The 14270-nt window shown below is 42.3% G+C and overlaps 1 protein-coding gene across 1 annotated transcript in view; it reads left to right on the forward strand.

The window, feature by feature from the left end:
- Positions 1–14270, forward strand: part of FAM189A2 (family with sequence similarity 189 member A2) — a 102331-nt gene that overhangs the window by 51339 nt on the left and 36722 nt on the right. Inside the window, exons 7-9 of the mRNA XM_030193849.1 lie at positions 1482–1611; positions 11751–11829; positions 12342–12485. Of these exons, the coding sequence (XP_030049709.1) occupies positions 1482–1611; positions 11751–11829; positions 12342–12485 (353 nt within the window). The remainder of the gene's footprint in view (positions 1–1481; positions 1612–11750; positions 11830–12341; positions 12486–14270) is intronic.

The following is a 14270-nucleotide window of genomic DNA, read 5'->3' on the forward strand; positions in this document are numbered from 1 at the left end:
GGGGACTTGTGCAGGTCCTGACTTGGACATCTCACTTTCCATCACATGAATTGGGCTCATAATAGGGTAAACCTGGAAAATAATTGCAGTTATTATTCATAACACTTATTTTCTAATTTCAAAAGCATGTTGATGCTAAAATAAAAACTAATGTTGATTAGTTTTTATTTTAGCTTGTATTGGGTCCGTGCTTCTAACATCTATACTTTTTGTGAACCCAGAAGGTCTTCTAGAAACAGAAGGGCCAGTATTCAGCTGTGGAGAGTGGCTTAATTTAAATATTGGCCCTGGTGGTTTAATATATTCAGCACCACTATGGAGGAGAGTCTATACATGGTGCCTAAAAAAATCAGCACTGAAATCAGTGTTGACTAAGCATATTCCATAATCTATGCACCAATTACAGAATATGCTTAGTTGAGATCTCAGCTCCTAAAACTACATGCATCCATTTACACCAGTGAAAACATGGCGTAAATCCTAGCTTGTAGATTTAGGCGCACTAGGCCATATTCTATAACTACGCATGGAAATTTTAGAACGCCTGTGAAATGCCCGTAACTATGCCTCTTTTTGCCTGCACATGTTAGAAGTTCGGCACACTTCATTATAGAATACACTTAGCAAGTTGTGCACGTAAATTCTAATCAGTGCCAATTAGCGCTCATTATTGTTAAGAGTTATCAACGCAGATTAATTTGTTAAGCCAATTAAGTTACAAGCGTCGTTGTAGAATCGGGGGTTTATATATAAGGCTGTCTGTACTGCTAATAGTATCCATTTAATTTAGGCCTGCTGTTATATGAAGATGGAGAGATTTTTCTTGCAAAACCACTTGTACTGAAAGAGCTTTGATACAGACTTCTCAGCAAATAAGAAAAGAAATTCAGCATTTATTTGAAATCAAGATCTCTAAAAGAACATTACAGTATGATTGACTAAGCTTTCCTGTATGTCATTGAAAAATTTGTACTTTCACAGGCTACAGACCATATTACAGAATGCCCTATAATTCATTTCACTTGAAATTCTCCCCCCAATATTCACAATTATTTAACCAGATAAATGGTACTTAGCTGGCTGTCTGCCTATTTTCAGCGTGGGTTTAGCAGCCATGTTTTGCTGCTTATATAGCTGGAATATCTATGGCCAGTTTGAACTTAATTGGCCCGTGCCGAATAATCAGCTTGGCCTGTTAAGTTCAAACTGGCTAAAAATAAACCCCTGGCATTGAATATCTGGCATACCGACGGGCTAACTCTCGCGGTTTGAATATTGCCCCTCTTTGACTGTTTATCCCTAGTTTGCCTCCTTTCTGTTTCTCATGAAAAATAGTTTTGGTGTTCGAAATGATTGCAAGAACTCTGGGATTTTAATATCTTAACAGTGCTGATAAACCTCCACAGCTTACTTGATCATTCTGAGGAAGATAACAAGTTGCATGAGTTTGAGAAAAGCACTAACACAGCATTTCCTTGCAGGATGCTGGATACTGATGTGATCCCAATTCCTCACATCTATGGAACTAGAATTAAAGGGGTCGAAGTGTTTTGTCCCCTGGAGCCACCACCTCCATATGAAGCTGTAGTTAGCCAAAGTAGTCGTGAGCAGGTAGGTACAGTATTCAGCAGATTGATGTGCTTTGTACTTGTTGAACAAACCTTTCAATTTTATTAAATATTTATTGTAAAAGTCTAATAGCTGTATGAATTCTGCAGAAAACTGGAGCCTTTATAGGTTGAGACCTTTACAAAGGGCCACCAAAATATGTGTTATTACACATGAATTTTTGAGATCTCACAGACCTACCTCTCGATGTAGCTTTAGAAGTTTAGTATATGAATGTTAATCTAAACTCGCTGTGCTAGATATGGAATTGGATTCTACATTTCTGAGCTTGAGGCAAATTACAATGAGGTACATAAGCTGGCGATTCAATCCTTGGGAATATAAGTAGCTGTGTGGCTGGTGGACATGAGGATCATTTTATCACTTGCCTCCCTGGTGCAAAGATGGTGGGCTTCATTTATCACTTAGAATTAGCATTTATTAGAATTAGAGTGGAGGAGTGGCCTAGTGGTTAGGGTGGTGGACTCTGGTCCTGGGGAACTGAGTTCAATTCCCACTTCAGGCACAGGCAGCTCCTTGTGACTCTGGGCAAGTCACTTAACCCTCCATTGCCCCAGGTACAAATAAGTACCTGTATATGTAAACCGCATTGAGCCTGCCATGAGTGGGAAAGCGCGGGGTACAAATGTAACAAAAAAAATTTAAACATTGAATACATTTTATTTTATTTCACCACATTGGTCTGCACTTCTTCGCTGTTATAGGTCTTGTGAATCATATGCCTGTGTGCGTTTTATGGATACCAGTGACATAAGAAAAAGTAGATGGAGGGTTCTGAAAGCTAAATCTCATTGTTAAGGTTGTAATCCATAACCTTCATGGTAGCATTCGTAGTAATGTTCCCCTTTTCAGAATCTCAATGGGTGTATGAGATTGGGGATTGGGCTAGGAATGGCTTGTGCTATTTGTGTCAGTTGATGAAGGAGCAGCAGCTCAAGGATTTTGAATCCTTGGTGTTGGAATTTCAGTTATAGGCACAATCTGAATGTTTGTTGGAACAGATAAAGGTTGCTCTGCAGTGTTTGGGGGGAGCGTGTATGACACTACTGACGGCCAAAGCCTCTGGAATTGTTTTCAGTTCATTTTGTAAATGGATGTCACACTTGTACTATATCCTGTTGGACTTGATTATGGCCCCTGCACCCGTTCATAAGGTAACTGAGCAGTAGAATGCTAGTTTGGATGATTCTGAGTAGGAGGTTATTTAGCCCAGTGTCGCAGGGTGGAGCTCATGTTTAGATGTGACTGAAGAAGCTGGTTCTGTTGTGGGATTAGAAGTAGACAGTTTACTATTTTCAATAGATATGTGGTTTTTAGCCTGTTCAGTATGTTGTTGAATTTTGTTAAGGCTTGGCAGTACTTTGCCTTGTATGTCTTGCATGTTGAGCCTGCCTTCATCTAGGTGAGATTTACGCCATCTTCTTTCAAGTTTAGGTCCTTGATGCTTTAAGACCTGTATTTTTGAGGAGAAACACAGGGAGAATTTGTGCATAGGACCATCTTTGAAGGGGCCCTTTTTTCTAAGGTCATTGCTAAATGTGTGTCCAGATGTTGATCTGTTCTGACATTGTAGTCATCTTTTCATCCTTAAGGAGGTAAGAAAAGGCCTCTAAAACTCTCAGCAGTGAGATTTCTCATGTCTTGAATTTTCTTCCAAACTTAGGTCCAGCCATCTGTTTTAGGTAGTCCTCTATAGTTTTAATAGAAAATGATCTACCCATGATAGGGGTGTTCTCTTGCCAACAGCCTTGTATTTAAAGATGTCAACCACTTTGCATATGGCCCTTTTCATGGGTTGAAGATTGATCACCTGAGTGAATCCTACAGCTACCATCATATCAAGGAAAAAGAGGTGGTGGTATTCAATATGTAGGTTAGTCTGTCTTGATCAATAACCTAAGGAATCTCTGTCACCAGATCCAGGAGTTCTTTTGCAAATGTGCTGTTGCAAAGTACTCGCTAGACCATGAGCAGCCACATTAGTTCCTTATCTCTTAGCTGGATTAGGAAGCATCCTGAGTCATACAGGTAACTAACTCTGCACAGTTTGTCTCTTCGATCATAACTGCTACCCCTCTACCCCACTTCCCTGATCTTGATTCTTTCTGGATAGTGAATTCTGTGGGGCAGAGTTTGGTCAGTGGGACTTCTCCACTTTCATCCAGCCAGGTCTTAGTTATTCCCAGGATGTATAGGTGGTATTCATTGATGATTACATGAGCCATAATAAATTTTTTATTGGCTGACCTGGCATTTACTAGGCCTAAGTTTCCAGGTAGGGGGGGTAGCCAAATGGTGATATGCAAGTAGTCATGTGGGTATTGTTAGATAGGTGTTTTGCCTCTTGGGTTTATGTCCTCTAGGTGGACAGTGAAAGCTATAGTTTCCTCTTCCCCCAAACTGCTGGGGTGTAATGAGGATCGTTGGTTTACTGGGCTAAAGCACATTCTTGGCCCAGTAAATCAGAGAGATTACAGAGGTTTCTGGCTATACAGTATAATAAAAAGTCATCTTTCCTTTGGCAGCAATTAACAGTGGTTAATTATGCAAACCATACTTGCTGAAAGTTAGTCTTTTTTTTTTTGTAACTTTTTTATTTAACACATTTTTTTTAATATACATCAAATCAAAAACAATTTGGATAGTAATAGAATCCATCAAGGTAAACTTCCATTACATAACTTCCCACTATTCCATAAGCTGTGGGATAGTTGTGTCCATCAACAAGCAGGTGGAAATAGAGAACTGAAAACTGAGCTGAGACGTACCTCTCTTGGCATCCAGACCAGCTCCTCAGTATTTTCTATCTCCAGCAGGTGGATGGACACACTTTGCAGCCCCTGATACTGAGAGCCAGATGGACTAACTCCACGGAAAGAGCCCTTCCCTTACTGATCCCTTAGCGAATCGGTAAAAAACGGGCATGCATGAAGGAAATCGCATGCAAATGAGCTGCTCGCTGTTAGCTCATTTGCATGCGATTTCCTTCCTAAGGAGGGGAAGCCAGTCGGCCAGCTGAACATTCGCAGAGCAGTCAAGTGTTATGCTGGCTGCTCTGCGCATGCCAAAGACAGCTTCATACACGCAGACAAGCTGCGTGTATAATAGCCGTCAATAAATTGCCGGGCATTTTGTGCAGCAGAGGGACAGAGCAGGACCCTAGAAGGAGAGAGTCGAGGATCGGGACATGCAAGGACGCCCAAATCAAAACTATTTTGGACGTCCCTTTCAATTATGCCCCTCCAGGTCTCTCTCAGCCAATCACATCGCGTTTAGTGACACCAGTGACAGCTAAATGCGCTGTGGTTGGCTTAGAAAGACCTGGAGGGGCATAATCGAAAGGGATGTCCAAATAGTTTTGATTTGGACGTCCTCGCATGTCCCGATCCCCGATTCTCTTCGGCAGTGGTCATTTCGGGCACCTTAGTCGTAAGAAAAATACGTCCAAGAGAAGGACATCCATCACAAAATCTGAAGGAAAAAAAAACGCCCACATGCTCGTCAGGGACGTCCTATTTTTTTTTTGAGTGAAGGATGTCCAAGTGTTAGGCACTTGAAAGGACGTCCCAGACAAGCACTTGGACATTTTTTTTTTCTTCCGGTTTTTGCGATGGGCGCCTCCTCTGCATGGGTCCCGCTCACAGCAGCCCCAACGAGAGGTGCAGACCTCCTGTTAGGTTTTCCATGGTGAATGGGGTCGGAAAACGGCTGGGCATCTGTCTTGCATGCGCATTATAATACTAATTAGCTCATTGTAATAACTTTTAGATCATTTGCATTCCGTTTTCGTTAGCTTCTACCGTGACAGGAAAATGGCTCGGAGAACCCTTTTGTGCATGTCTTGTTTTACTACTTGCTTGCTAGACTGGCTAGAACTGGTTTAAAAACCACGTTGCTGGCTCGTTAAGTTTAGTGCATCTGTCCATGAGTGATTTACTCCTGGTCCACTTGCAGGCTTATTTTCGAAACAGAAGGGTGCCCATCTTTCGACACAAATCGCAAGATGGGCATCCTTCTCACAGGGTTGCCCAAATCCGCATAATCGAAAAATGATTTTGAGCATCCTCAACTGCTTTCCGTCGTGGGGATGACCAAAGTTCACGGAGGCGTAGTGAAGGCGGGACTGGGGCGTGCCTAACACATGGGTGTCCTGGACCGATAATGGAAAAAAGAAGGGCTTCCCTGACAAACACTTGGACAACTTTACCTGGTCTTTTTTTTCTTACGACCAAGCCACAACAATGTGCCCTAAATGACCAGATGACCTCCGCTTACTCCCTCAGTGGTCACTAACCCCCTCCCACCCTCAAAAAAAATTTTTTAAAATATTTTTTCCAGCCTCTGTGCCAGCCTCCGATATCATATCCAGTTCCATGACAGCAGTATGCAGGTCCCTGGAGCAGTTTTAGTGGGTGCAGTGCACTTCAGACAGGCGGACCCAGGCCCATCCCCCCTACCTGTTACACTTGTGGTGATAAATGTGAGCCCTTCAAAACCCACCAGAAACCCACTGTACCGACATGTAGGTGCCCCCTTCACCCATAAGGGCTATATTAGTGGTGTACAGTTGTGGGGAGTGGGTTTTGGGGGGCTCAGCACACAAGGTAAGGGAGCAGTGCACCTGGGAGCAATTTCTGAAGTCCACTGCAGTGTCCCCTAGGGTGCCCGGTTGGTGTCTTGGCATGTCAGGGGGACCAGTGCACTACGAATGCTGGCTCCTCCCATGACCAAAGGGCTTGGATTTGATCGTTTCTGAGATGGGTGTCCTCGGTTTCCATTATCGCCGAAAACCGGGACTACTATCTCTAAGGTCGACCCAAATTTCGCGATTTGGCCGTCCCCGACCGTATTATCGAAACGAAAGATGGCCGCCCATCTTGTTTTGATAATACGGGTTTCCCCGCCCCTTCTCTAGGCCATCCTGCGAGGATGTCCTCAGGAAAGCTTGGGCGCCCCTTTCAATTATACCCCTCTTGGTCAGCTGGTCCCTAGTTGAACTTTGCAGGTGGCTTGAGTATGCAGAGTCATATCTGGAGGTCTTCAGATCCCTGTCTCTGGTGCCTGCAAATTTACTTCTTCCCTCCCTTCACCTCTTCCCTGTTTCCTGTGGAGCTCTACTTTTCCAGCACAACAACCTTAAAAAGAAAGGAGAAGGAAAGATGTTTACTGTAGAGTGTGCGAAAGAGTATCGTTTCTGCTTCTTTCTCATCTGGGGTAAGACTTGGAGACTGTGAGCTTGGGGGAGCAGCTGGCAGTGGTATGTCCAACTAAAGTTTGACTCAGAACCACTTGGGGGCTGCAAGTTCTACTTGGTGCAGAGGAGGGATCCTGACTCACTGCTTGGGACCGCATTGTGCTGCACTTGTGACAGTTGTGGTGAATGGTGACTCCCACGGAGGCAGTTAAGTGGTGTTCCCACTGTGGGTCCTGCTGGCCAGCGTCGGGGCATTGCAGTGTGTGCAAGTTGGGAATCCTGTATTATGTGGAGGAAATGGTCTGCGGCCACATGTCTTTGGATTTGGCGTGGCATCTGAATATGCCTGGGACTTCGGGCTCTCCAGCAGGGCTGGTGTGCAGTTTGATGCAGGAGAGTGCAGGAACAGGTGCTTCTCCTATTGACCTTCAAGCGCACTCAATCTGCAGCCCCCCATTACCTCTCTACCCTCCTGTCCCCGTATGTTCCCACCCGTAACCTCCGCTCTCAGGACAAATCACTCCTTTCTGTACCCTACTCCACCACCGCTAACTCCAGACTGCGCCCCTATGCCTCGCATCACCTTATGCCTGGAACAGACTTCCTGAGCCCATGCGCCCTCCCTGCCCATTTTCAAGTCCTTACTCAAGGCCCATCTCTTCTCCCTTGCTTTTGGCGCCTAACCACCTTCCCATTCACATCACTCATACCTCCACTCAGAGAAATATGTATACCATATGTCTTCATGCCTTAATATTGCCCTTTAAGCCTCCCATTGTCCCCTTCCAGTGTTTCAATGTCTGTGTTCCATTGTTATATTCCTTAACGTTACTTGACTGTCTCGCTTAAATCTACACAATGTAATCCATAACCAAGTTGTAACAAATTGTATTTCCATCATTTATATCATATTGTAAGCCACACTGAACCCGCAAAAAGGTGGGAAAATGTGGGATACAAATGCAATAAATAAATAAATTCCTGATACCTACACTGACTACATAGTTTTTACCTTTAGATTGTAAGCTCTCTTGAGCAGGGACTGTCCTTCCCCATGTTTAAACTTGTACAGCGCTGTGTAACCCTGGCAGCGCTATAGAAATGCTAAGTAGTAGTAGTAGTAGTAGAATTTTGTCAGGGCCAACTGGCAGTAAGCCTCTGTCTGATAACGTGCGTAGCACAGCTGCCATTTTACAGCCTCAAAGTCTGACAGTGCATTCAGCTGCATCGGGATCTTTGTTTTCTCAAGAGTTTATATTGCTTTTACACCAGGCCTATTTACTGAAGCAAGGGTATTCAGAGTTGCTGCAGGGTGCTTCAGTTTCTTGCCCTGCTGCCCTCCGGCTCCTAAGAGATGTCATTTAGATCTCCATGAGTGGGCAGATGAAGCTATCTCTGCTTCTCTCTCCTTATCTGATGTGGCCTCGGTCTGTTTAGAGGAGCCATCGTTGAAGGAGCCGTTAGAGGAGGGAGTGCTCACTCCTGAGGAGGGAATGATCCGAAAGTACTGAGACTGTCTCATAAAGAGGAGCTCAGTACTCTTATTTTGAGGCACTGGCAGTGCTTTCCATTGAGGAGCCTTCTGTTTTGGCATCAGGAGTGTGAACTTCGTCAGTCATGAAGGGGTGTAGAGGTCCTTCTAAGACCTTCTCAATGCATCCAGACATTCGGGACCTGATTATAGCAAAATAGGTCTCACCAGACGCAGGGCTGAGAGTGGGAAGAGCTTTGATTCACCTCTACCTGTTGGTTCCAGAGGAGAAAGATAAATTGCAGCTTTCCAGGATAGACTCTTTTGTTCTGGTAACTAAGAACACATTGCTGGTAGAAGGAGGCATTGCCCTATAAGACCTACAGGATAGGAAGCTAAAAGACTTGCTGAAACGAGCCTTTGAAGTAGCTTCTTTGGGCCTTCAAGCGACAGTGTGCAGCTCATTCAAGGCAAGAGTATGCCTGAAGTGGCATCAGCTGTCTGCAACACAAGACAGGCACCATAACACCCAGCTGGAAGCGGAGTTGGCCTACTTGGCAGATGCTATTTATGACTTCTTACAGGTTACGACCCGCAGTATCTCTTTGGCTGTCATGGTACGCTGGCAACTCTGGTTGTGGCATGATACAGCATCGGTCACATCTAGTTAAATTTATTACAGGTTACGGCGGACCGCAGTATGTCTTTGGCTGTCGTGGCACGTTGGCAACTCTGATTGTGGCATGATGCAGCGTTGGCCACATCTAGTTAAACTGCCCCTTTGGGGCAAGTGGCTGTTTGGAGAAGATCTCCATAAGTTGGTGAAAGAACTGGAGGAAACTAAGCCAGAGGAGAAGCCAAAAGTAGCAAAAAATTCCAGCCAATATTCATGTGTTGGTGCGATGTTTAGTGGGTAAAAAGGAGAAAAAGCCCTCAGAAACCTTTGGTGAAATACCAGCGGTTTAGTGCGAGGTTATGCAAGGTTTTTTATAGTATAACTCACGCAACAGTTCTATCATAGGGCAGAAAAAACTCCAATTTACACGGACCTGTTCTTAAGTCTCAAAAATTTTTCAATATTCTTCTCAGACCGTTATGTGAGTCTAAGGGTTTTGATACACAATGCGCCATTTTAACACTAACGTCTCCAGCATAAATTTGTGATTCAACATTGTCAAAGCACTTTGTTCCTGATGAAGCCAGGTTTTTCCGGGTGAAACGGTGGTCCCCGTCGAATGGTCATAGAAGAGTGCTATTTCAAACCACAAGCTAAGTGCATTTTCCTTTCGCACACAGAAAGACTGCTTTATAGTTGCTTGCATTGTGTGTTAAAACCCTTAGACCAGTGTAATGATCTGGGAAGAATATTGAAAATTTTGCACAAAAAAAGACTGCTTTAAAAGTTGCTTGCATTGTGTATCAAAACCCTTAGACTCACATAACGGTCTGAGAAGAATATTGAAAAATTTTTGAGACTTAAGAACAGGTCCGTGTAAATTGGAGTTTTTTCTGCCCTATGATAGAACTGTTGCGTGAGTTATACTATAAAAAACCTTGCATAACCTCGCACTAAACCGCTGGTATTTCACCAAAGGTTTCTGAGGGCTTTTTCTCCTTTTTACCCACTAAACATCGCACCAACACATGAATATTGGCTGGAATTTTTTGCTATTTTTGTATTAGGTTACTTTTTCAATCCAGCCAGGCTGCATCAGTTATATGTGATTTTCTTTTGAGAAGCCAAAAGTCTCTGGTCATCTATCTTCAGGGAGCTCTTGATTTCGAGACAGCAGATGGTATTGACCTGGTCGTTGGGAATATAGTCAGAAATCCTGCTTTCAGGCACGTCAGTCTTCCTTTCATGCGACAGGTTGTCCTCCTTTTTTAAACAAGAGAGCCTATAGTAAGAAATGAACTACAATATCTATAGAAAAGAAAAAAGCATAAGGCAAGAGATAAGTAAAGCAAGAAAGGGCCAAAGATGATGCAAGGAGAGGGGAACAGAAAAGTTCTGACAGGCTAAATGTTTCAATAATAGACTCCCAAAGGGGAAATGTAGGGTGCAAGCAACAAATAGTCGAGCAGTGGGACCATATACTTGTCAAAATAAATACGTTTTAAGGGCCACCTTAAATTCCAAGTGGGACTAGAGCCCACTTATGTGCATATTTACAGTTTGTTTTGTATTGTACTGTTAGCAACTTCCTGCTAGGTTCCTGTAATGTTCTTTTAGGTTAAATTTGTGCTTCTGTTCATATTTCTTGATTTTCAAAAGCATGTGCCTGTTTTTCTTCTGAAAAAAATGTGTGGCTTCTCCTGTGATGATTTTTAATAGACCATTATACTAAGATGTTCTATGAAATGGGCTTTGCACATCCTAACATGGGATTTTCCTGTGAGCTAAGGAACAAATTCTATAAATGGTGCCTTAAAAATCTACGCCGAAAAACCTTGTGGTTAGCGTGATTCTATAAACTCAGCCTAAAATTAGGCGTAGTTTATATAATATTCCTAGGCGCTGTTCTTGCGTCTAAAATTTAGGTGCACCCATTTAGGCCACTTAAAACCAAGCCTAAGTACCTGCACCTAAGTTAGGCTTAGGTCGCGTGTATTCCATAGTAGTGCGCATAGTTTTTTGAAATGCCTACAACCTGCCCATTCCACGTATTCGAGAGCGTGCATTAGAATTTATGTGCACCACGTTGTAAAATACGCCTAGAAAGTTGTGAACATAAATTCTAATTAAAGCCAATTAGTGCCACTAATTGGTGGTTAAGTACCAATTATTGCCACTGATTGGCTTGTTAATCGGCGAGGTTAGTGTGCACAACTTAAGACACCAAATATAGAATTTGGGAGTAAGCCCATTTCTAGTACATCTATAAAATAGGGAATTTTTTTATTTATGTATTTTTCTTTGGGTAGTGTGCTAATGTAATTAGTGCACATCAACTGCAAATAATTAGCACGGGAACACTTACTGCCTCCTATTTAGGAAGTGCTAAGGACTCCCAGGTTAACTCTGTGTTGTTTAGTTAGCACATGCTAATATGAGTGCGGTGCATGAATAGTACTTCCATGCTCATTCTCCGCTGCTGACGCATCTCCTCCAGAAAAATAAATACTGCATGATTAATGCATGCAAAACCTTTTTCGGCATGCTAAGCCCATGTTATGGCTTAGCATACCTAAAAACGGCCCCTAAATTAAAAGTAAAAATCTGGGAAAATAACCCCCTTATTGTATATTTTATTGATTTATCAATCCTAATATTTTTGAAAACTGCACCTAATGATGATAAACTGGCTTTAGGGTAATACTGAACATCAATGGGACAGTGCTATGTATGGATTCTGAATTATTATGAGAATGAATATGAATGATGTAAATGCATTATATCACTAACTTTAATTATACACATATGAATTGCTTTATGTTGCTGGTTTTGTACATTAGGAACCTATCCTCCAATCAGCAGCCAGCACAGAGGCAGATGTGGCCAGAGCAGAACCAAATGACTTGCAGGTACCTCAAGGTAATCAATGATGATGTAATGGAAATCAGGTTATTAATAACTTGGAAGGACATTGCTAAGAGTAATTTTGGAAAAATGTAGCAGTACATGAAGGACCCTGTTTAATAAGTCGCACTGTAGGCGTGCTAGCATTTTTAGCATGCGCTAACACTAGAAACATCCATATATTCCTAAAGGGTGTCTCTAGCATTAGCGCACGCTAAAAACACTAGCGCACCTTAGTAAACAGAGGCCAAAATGTCGATAATATAAAGCACAGAATTTGAGTCCTGAAAAAAAAGTAAAAAGGGAACACGCAAAACCAAACATGCTGTTCAGAACTGCTACTGACTCCAATGGAGTGAATGGCTGAAGGTTGACATTTTGCTCAGCTGAACATGGGGACATTTTTTTGATAATGCTGGGGAGTGTCTGAAACGATGTTTAAATCTAGTAGACTGTAGCACATTGATATTGTTTCATATGTGTGACTCAATGATGCCCTGATATGTTTTCTTTTTCTTTTCTTGTAGATGGGTATGCTACAGCCTCCTCTGACAGAGAGTATCTCTCTCCCAGTCCTGAGCCAGTTTCTGTGTCTGGACACACAAGTAAATGCAAACCATTGAGGAAAAGATCAAACAGTGACCCAGTGATTTGTGATTTGCCAACCAGAGGTAATTTTATTTCTAGATCTATCACATTTTACATTTTCAATGTTGATAGTCACTTGCAGTTGTCCAATGGTCCATAATTGTACACTGTACCATTCTTTTCCTTTACAATAAATGACTCTCCTGTTGGAGCTATTTTTTCATTGTAAATCCCAATCTCCTTATTAACAGTATAACTGTATAACACCCTAGTTATACAAACTTGTACTATATTCTTGTACAGCTCTAAAAGAAAATAATGAAATCCAAACCACCCCCTTTAACAATAGGCCTTACCCCTTCTGTAGCAACCTGAGATTAAATTATGCAACCTACAATTTTTCATATTTCTATGACATATCCCTTATTTTTCTCTTTAATTGATGAAACAATGCATATGAAGGAAAATGTTTTTTCATTGATTATTTTTTGAAAATCATGTTATAACTACTTAAATGTATAACAGTGGTTCCCAAACCTGGTCCCGCAGGCACCCCAGCCAGTCAGGTTTTCAAGATACCTACAATGAATATTCATGAGAGAGATTTACATGCACTGCCTCCACTGCATGCAGATCTATCTCATGAATATTCATTGTGAAGGTACTGAAAACCTGACTGGCTGGGGTGCCTCCAGGACCAGGTTTGGGAACCACTGATATAGGCAATCAGATCAGTCAATCTTAGATGCCCATTTTGGGACAGGCTTATTCATGTTGCTTAATAAGTTAAATTAAAATCACCAAGGCTGGCCTTCAGGGCTTGCCAGTGAGCACCATATGTAGCTTACATTGAATAGGTGTATATCAAAGGAAGAAACTGGATGGTCATGGTTCTGTAGGCTCATTTATGGAGCCATAACGCATATTCTCAGAGGACAACCAGGATGCTGTATTCTTACTGATGGGTTATGTCATCTGATGGAGCCTTCATGGTAATGCTCCCCAGCTCAATTTCTAGAAGCTTTTGGAAAACTGCACTGTGCTTCTTTGGTCAATCTTTGTTTTTCTGTGGAGCACTATGGACATCCTCCTGTCATGTCGCATCATAATTTATCAACTGAGGGATGTTTTGCCTCAGAATTTTGTCTGCTATGGTTTGTAAATTCTGTTTGTACTGTGTGGGACCTCTTTTTGTGATACTTTTCTCTTAGGGTTTTTGGCTGTTAATAAGCTTTTTTTTGTTGTTGTTCTGCAGCCCACTAGGCGTTCTTGGACTTTGGGCAGTGGCTGTTTCAATTTTTTCACAATCCAGTCTTGATTTTGCTGCTGCTGTTTTCCCTGACATGTCCCAATAAAAAGTTCCCAGTGGCTTTAAAATGTGTACCCAGTGCTATAGGACCACACTATGTTGTGTTGTGGATTTGTATCTCAAGACAACCATAAAAGTGGAGAAACTAGATCCGTTACGAGAGGAGGAATGCAGGAGCAGGGAAGTAGCATAATCAACAAGACACTTTCAAAAAACCTAGGAGAGTAGAATGTTCTTTAATGACGGGTAAGACAACACGGCACCGTGTTTCGGCAAACTATGCCTGCCTCAGCAGTCTGTATATGATGAATGCTTGCAGTTGAGAGTGGAGAACGAACAAAAACAATCAAGTCTTCTAAAAGACTAGTGAATGGTGAACGTTACAGGATGTGATTGCATGAGCTGAAAACTCTGGATTAGTGTAAGGTAGGTAAACACCAAATGGGATTTTGCTGACACAGCAATATCTCATTTGTCATTTTATTTTTGTTCTTCACTTTCAACTTAAGCTTTCATCATATACAGACTCCTGAGGCATGCAGAGTTTGCCGAAACACTG

This window comes from Microcaecilia unicolor, chromosome 2, assembly GCF_901765095.1.
Source record: "Microcaecilia unicolor chromosome 2, aMicUni1.1, whole genome shotgun sequence".
NCBI classification, from domain to species: Eukaryota; Metazoa; Chordata; class Amphibia; order Gymnophiona; family Siphonopidae; genus Microcaecilia; species Microcaecilia unicolor.